Genomic DNA, 6,570 nt, shown 5'->3' on the forward strand with positions numbered 1-6,570 from the left:
GTCCTAGGCATTAGAGTCTGTATCACGCTCTAACATGAACTCTTTATTTTGGCCCAGGGAAACACTGGAAGGCGGAACACGCAAACGTTCAGTGATGTGAAAAATGAAAAGCTGTCGGCGTGACTTGCTGTGGGCCTATAGTAAAAATGTAGATAGACATTTATCGCGCTCCTATTTGCGGGCTTCTGCGACGCCCGGTCCTTGCACACTGATAGCCTTACTTTTAAATGAACTTGGAATTACTATTTCTGGCAAGTTATTTGTTTATTATAATTAACACTATTACAAACTAGGCCTACATGTGGTTATTTATTAAATAGATGTGGTATAATATCTGAAAATGTGTGTTTTTAACAATAAAAAAATATACACTGTTTGGACTCCGCATGCAGGAGTCAGTACTTTTACTTAATATTTATAGCCTAGTTAAAGGAAAATCCATGTCCACGTGTATAGCAATAAACCTGGATATTATCCCATTGTTAAACCTGCAATCCCCTTACACTGTTTGAACTTCCAACTCTTATCAATCTCAAATAAATAGTTTGCTCTGAAAAGCTATAGTTCTCCCAATCACAGGGTAAATTAAAAACACATTAAGGAGATGGCTTCATAAAAATATTATCTTGATGACGTACGTTACGGACACAATAAAACGTGGTATAGCCAATGCATTGATCCTGAAAATGCAGCGGTTTTAAACCCAATTTCGAAATGAATTATTGTCTCCGTTTTAGAAACAAAAACAATTATATTATTTTTCGACTTAGATATAGGCCTATCAAGAAAACCGGTGTTCTTCTAACGAATGAAGAAGTTTTGGTGCGTAAAATGCAAGCCTAAGAAATAATGCAGAATTTCAATTTAAATCAATTGCAAAAAACATGTTTTTCTCTCTCGATTGGCTATATGGAATTAACTTCCACCTTATCACCGATAGCCTATTTTAAACAACGAATCAAGAAAATAAGCATTTTTCTTCATGAATAGACGAACAATAATTTGACATTCGATCCACATTAATCCCAGTAGGCTAGGCACATCAACTATCGTTGCCACTGAAGACACGCGCGTCCACTTGTCGTAAAAAACAACAACAACTAATGGTCAAGCAACAAATATTTGATCAAATTCTAGTCTGAAAGTTACATAACCCGGTCCAAAGATTTGATGTGTGTCTCCTTTCAGTTTCCACCTAGATCCTTTTATACACGTAACGTAATGCAAGACTCAAAGCCCCCAGAATGTAATTGGATGTTAGAATGAAGTTTTGTAGAATACGGGGGTGGGGAGGGGACAAGGTACCGCAAGCACCTCCCCTAGAAATGCAGCAAATATCTCCCGTTTTCTTCCGTGGAGTGGCTACGCGCTCTGGGGGCTGGAGACGTGCTCCACGAAGCCGAGTCCTTGTATTGGCAGGCTGATGATGACACGTGCCTCCCCCGTGCCACCCCCAGGCTCCAGCGTACGGCACTGACCTCAGTAACCGCCAAGTAAAACCAACTGTGGCAGCGTTGCTGCAACCGTTATTATCAATAAACGAACTGAATATATTCAATTGCAACAATTTTGCGTAATCCTCTGCGCAATACATTTCCACCCCCTAAAAAAAAATCGCGCGTCAAGTTCGGACGTTTTCGTCGCGCTAAAGACTAGAGCGCGGTCACAAGATGCGAAGACGGAGCGCCGACGTCTGAAGGTGAAATGAACCAGGGGATGATCAAGAACAGGAGTACTTTGATCAAGAAGTGGAGATAGCAACGTAAAAACCATCAGGGCTTTATAAAACCACCGTCCGTACTATAGCTTCGTTTTATTCATATCCAGAAACAGAGCCGCAATCTAGTTATTGACTATTTATTTTATTTGAACAACAACAAAAAATTGTCCCCGACTGGTAGACAGAGAAGGCAACAATGGCACATTTAATCCGAAGCAAGTTTCAAAATAAACTGTCAGATGCGGCCACCTCCGTGTCGAATAAATCCACGGCGAAGGTGAGCGGCATGATGGCCAGGATGGGCTTCCAGGCCGCCACAGACGAGGAGGGACTTGGCTTCGCCGCATGCGATGATTTGGATTACGACCACCGGCAAGGACTGCAGATGGACATAATGAAATCGGATGAAATGGGTGGTGGTGACACTGGAGAGGGGAGCGGAGAGGGTGGGATGGGTGGAGGAGAAGATGGAATGGCGGCTGGGGACAGCCACTACCAGAGAGATGGCACCGGACCTCCGCTCTCCGCTTCCAAAGCCTCAGGTCTGGGAGAAGAAGAAAAATCCCCGAAAATCACCGCGTGGGAAGCTGGCTGGAATGTCACGAATGCAATCCAGGTAATTAAAACAGCATGGCGCTTGCAGGTGTCCTATCTCACTCATTCATTCAACGATTACTTCGTGTTACCTGCCTTATATAGGCTAGCCAAATGTTAATACATGTAAGCCTGCATAGCTTTTCTTTCAGTTGACACCAAATTGATTGCGAACACAAATCCCTCGTGAAAAGGCAAATAGAGGCTAAGGCATTCGATATTCCAACAGTCTCGTAAACCCGACCCTAGGCAACAGCAGTGACTGTGTTAAAGCCAGAACATCATTTTTTTTGTGGGAGGCATCCAGGATGTCTCGAGACACTAATATTCCAAGGGTTCCTTTAAATACATTTTTTTTAAATCCCCGAGCCCAATTCACACAAAAACAACCTTTTGATTTTGGATAAGGAGATGAATTGGGGTATTTGGAGATAATTGATGTGGTTTGGGAAGGTTATGAAAAAATGAAAAAAATAGGATAAACTACACACTGTTACAATAAGAAGTTAACCAATGCGAAAAAGGTCATGTTTTGTTGTATTTCATTATCTGAAGCCATACACATAGCCTAGAGAATAATTATGAAATATCTCGCATATAAACACAAATATTCTAATTCCATGTACTCCCATAGACTTCCAGTTGACAAAGAACATGACGCGTACTGATCTGTTGATGCGACTTTACGCACGAACTTGTCTCTGTTGACCTGGAGCGCATTCAAGCAGCAGTTACACTATTCGAAAGGACCGAATCTCCCCTTCAGATCGACAGGTGACCTTCTAGATAGTCATTTCGTCAAGGTCATTTAGATACATAGCTTATTAAACTACGCCGCTCTGTACTTTCCTCGATAGCCTATCATATACGTTATAGCTAGCCTATAGCTCATTTCATCGTTGCATTACGCACAGGCTATGCGTCTCTATCACCTTCAAAGGTGTACTAACGGGTCTGGGGCGACCGTTGAAGTGTTAAAATGTACTTGACAGTGTATCTGTATGTGGCAAAAAAGTCCCAAGACAAGCGCCGTCCCATCATGCGTTATTAAAGCTATGATCACCACCATGACAGTCCCCATTTAATCAGGACGTGTCTCCACCCTATTGATGACTACAAAATTCGCTGGAAAGGGCACGCTCACAGCTAAATGGAATGCCCACCAGAACCCACACCAACAAGCAAGCATGTCACCCATTGAATCATGCACACACTACCTCATAATGCGTCATCCACGTAGGCCTACGTAAAGTGCAATAGTCATTCAACAAATGCTCCATTTTGTAAAATAATTGTTTAATTGGCAATCCTATATTTACGCCCACCCATCTCCGACCTGTTTAGTTATTATCAACAAATACCAGGCTACATTTTGTAAACGTTTATCTTGAATTGATCTGGTTATTATGCCCATAAATAACTTCCTGTATGTTTTCAGGGGATGTTCGTTCTGGGTTTACCATACGCCATTCTCCACGGGGGATACCTCGGACTGTTTCTCATTATTTTCGCCGCCGTGGTGTGTTGCTACACGGGGAAAATCCTCATCGCCTGCCTGTACGAGGAGGACGAAGACGGCCAACTGGTGCGTGTAAGGGACTCCTACGTGGACATTGCAAACGCCTGTTGTCAACCGAGGTTTCCATCTTTAGGTGGCCATATCGTGAATGTAGCCCAGATCATCGAGCTGGTGATGACGTGCATCCTGTACGTAGTTGTGAGCGGAAACCTGATGTACAACAGCTTTCCCACCCTCCCCGTCTCACAGAAGTCCTGGGCCATCATGGCCACCGCCGCCTTGCTGCCCTGCGCCTTCCTTAAGAACCTCAAGTCCGTGTCAAAGTTCAGTTTGCTGTGCACTATCGCGCACTTCGTCATCAATATCCTGGTAATTGCCTACTGCCTCTCTAGAGCGCGCGACTGGGCCTGGGACAAAGTCAAATTCTACATCGATGTGAAGAAGTTCCCCATTTCTATTGGAATCATCGTGTTCAGTTACACGTCTCAGATTTTCCTTCCGTCACTCGAGGGGAACATGGTGAAGCCCAGCGAGTTCCACTGTATGATGAACTGGACCCACATCGCTGCATGCGTCCTCAAAGGCCTGTTCGCCCTTCTGGCCTACCTGACCTGGGCGGATGCAACCAAGGAGGTCATCACCGACAACCTGCCGTCAACCATCAGGGCTGTTGTGAACCTTTTCTTAGTGGCCAAAGCTTTACTGTCATACCCATTGCCATTCTTCGCTGCGGTTGAAGTATTGGAGAAATCCTTTTTCTGCGAACGAGAACGCACATGGTTCCCGGATTGCTATGGAGGCGATGGAAGACTGAAAGCATGGGGCCTCACTCTCAGATGCAGCCTTGTGGTGTTCACGTTGCTCATGGCCGTTTATGTACCGCATTTTGCTCTTCTCATGGGTCTGACCGGCAGCCTGACGGGCGCGGGGCTTTGCTTTCTGCTCCCCAGCCTCTTCCACCTCAAGCTACTATGGAGAAAGCTGCTATGGCACCACGTGTTCTTTGATGTCGCTATATTTGTAATAGGAGGCATATGCGCCATCTCTGGTTTCATCCACTCAATGGAGGGACTAGTAGAAGCTTACAAGTATGGCATAGAAGATTAGCCAAGCCACTGTCTACTGGATATCGATGTTATTGCACATCCCCTTGTAGTATATAACTGAAATCCCCACTGAGCGCAGTCAGTGCATCCTTGCTTACAGAATTCATGCGAAATAAATGCGTGCACAGAATGCAGTGCAAGCATTCATTTGCGCTCACTCATTACACACACACACACACAGCGGGACAGCGTCTAAATATGATATGGACAATTCAACTTGTAATGTATAAATATGAGAACAAAATGCATATCCATATTTTTCAGCGGAGTGAAGGTTTACAATAGTTCAATCGACCTACACAAAATTGCAAAATGGGACATGTTTCTTCATCTCTCTGTGGTGGTTTCCCATCTTGAGAGACGTTTCATTTGAAATGCAAGTATGTAGTTTTGGACGACAATTTGACGGCATCGTGACTAAACGGTATAAACAAAGTTGTGCGTTTGATATGATGGCACTTTCTTCGACATGATTTTCAATGTTTCAGTGGGCAGTGAATGTGATTATTAATCATTATTAACACATTGACATACTGTAATGTGGACCTATTATGATGTGAACTAATATAATGGCAATACATTATAGGCTATCAGCAAGGCAACATGAATATAATACATATTGTGAATGATGAAACAGTGTGTTAATGAATACTAGGAATATCCCAAATATCTTGGAGATTTATTTAGAAGTCATTTGTATTCTCTCCGAGCGCTATATTGAAACAGCATCAGTCATTATAAACAGCTACATTGAATGTATAATATTCAGACAAAAGAAAAGTATTGTGGAATTAGGAGGCGGAAAAGAAAACGTCCACAACCTGAGTAAGGAAAGACGTGTTTTGTAAATTTGAATAACCGTTAAAACACATGGTTAGGCCTAAACGATATCGCACAGGTTATGAAATTGGGAAGAAAAAAGACGGCAAAATGCCTGTGAAGTAATAGGCTGTGTCATTATCGTTTGAAGAAGGCCCCATAAGTCCGTCACTTGACCGATATTCGCCCCAGACAGAGGAAAATGGAATTCGGTCACTGTAAATTCGAATTTATCCCCTGATGTTTCATATTATAATGCATTTTACTTGTAAACTATACCTGCGAGATTAATTGAAATGATTCCATGTCCGGAATTAAGTGTCTGAATCATACAAATATGAAAAGATCATGAAAATAAGAAAATGTGCATAAAGACATTTTTCATTCTGCACAATCCAACGGTCCTGTGGAAATGTTATAAAACCGTATGTGTAGTGTATTGTGGTTTCAAAAAGATGGAATGTAAATCTCAAATCGTTATCATATATCGTGAAAATGAATATTAAAGAATAAAGAAATAAGTTCAATTATATCATATACATTTGTGTTGGTTTTATGTGATAAAAACGAAAAACCGTGAGAACATGTACACTGAACAAGAATATAAATGCAACATGTCAAGTGTTGGTCCCATGTTTCACGAGCTAAAATAAAAGATCCCAGAAATGTTACATACAAACAAAAAGCTTATTTCACTCAAATTGTGCACAAATTTGTTTACATCCCTGTTAGTGAGCATTTCTCCTTTGCCAAGATAATCTATCCACCTGACAGGTGTGGCATTTCAAGATTAAAGCTGATTAAACAAAATT

The 6,570-nt window shown here is 42.2% G+C and overlaps 1 protein-coding gene across 1 annotated transcript; it reads left to right on the forward strand.

Annotated features, from left to right (window-relative positions):
* Window positions 1-1,849: 1,849 nt before the first annotated feature.
* LOC120064900 (vesicular inhibitory amino acid transporter-like) lies at window positions 1,850-4,940 on the forward strand. The gene is made up of 2 exons (XM_039015488.1): window positions 1,850-2,336; window positions 3,753-4,940. The coding sequence occupies exons 1-2, from the start codon at window positions 1,917-1,919 to the stop codon at window positions 4,938-4,940; spliced, it is 1,608 nt and encodes a 535-aa protein (XP_038871416.1). The 5' UTR covers window positions 1,850-1,916.
* Window positions 4,941-6,570: the final 1,630 nt, after the last annotated feature.

This window comes from Salvelinus namaycush, chromosome 20 (genome assembly GCF_016432855.1).
Source record: "Salvelinus namaycush isolate Seneca chromosome 20, SaNama_1.0, whole genome shotgun sequence".
NCBI classification, from domain to species: Eukaryota; Metazoa; Chordata; class Actinopteri; order Salmoniformes; family Salmonidae; genus Salvelinus; species Salvelinus namaycush.

Excerpts from the sequence above, each read along its gene's own strand:
- LOC120064900 (XM_039015488.1), top strand. The coding sequence starts at position 1,917 with ATGGCACATTTAATCCGAAGCAAGTTTCAAAATAAACTGTCAGATGCG. Across the intron at positions 2,337-3,752 it reads ATGTCACGAATGCAATCCAG|GGGATGTTCGTTCTGGGTTT; the intron begins GTAATTAAAACA and ends GTATGTTTTCAG.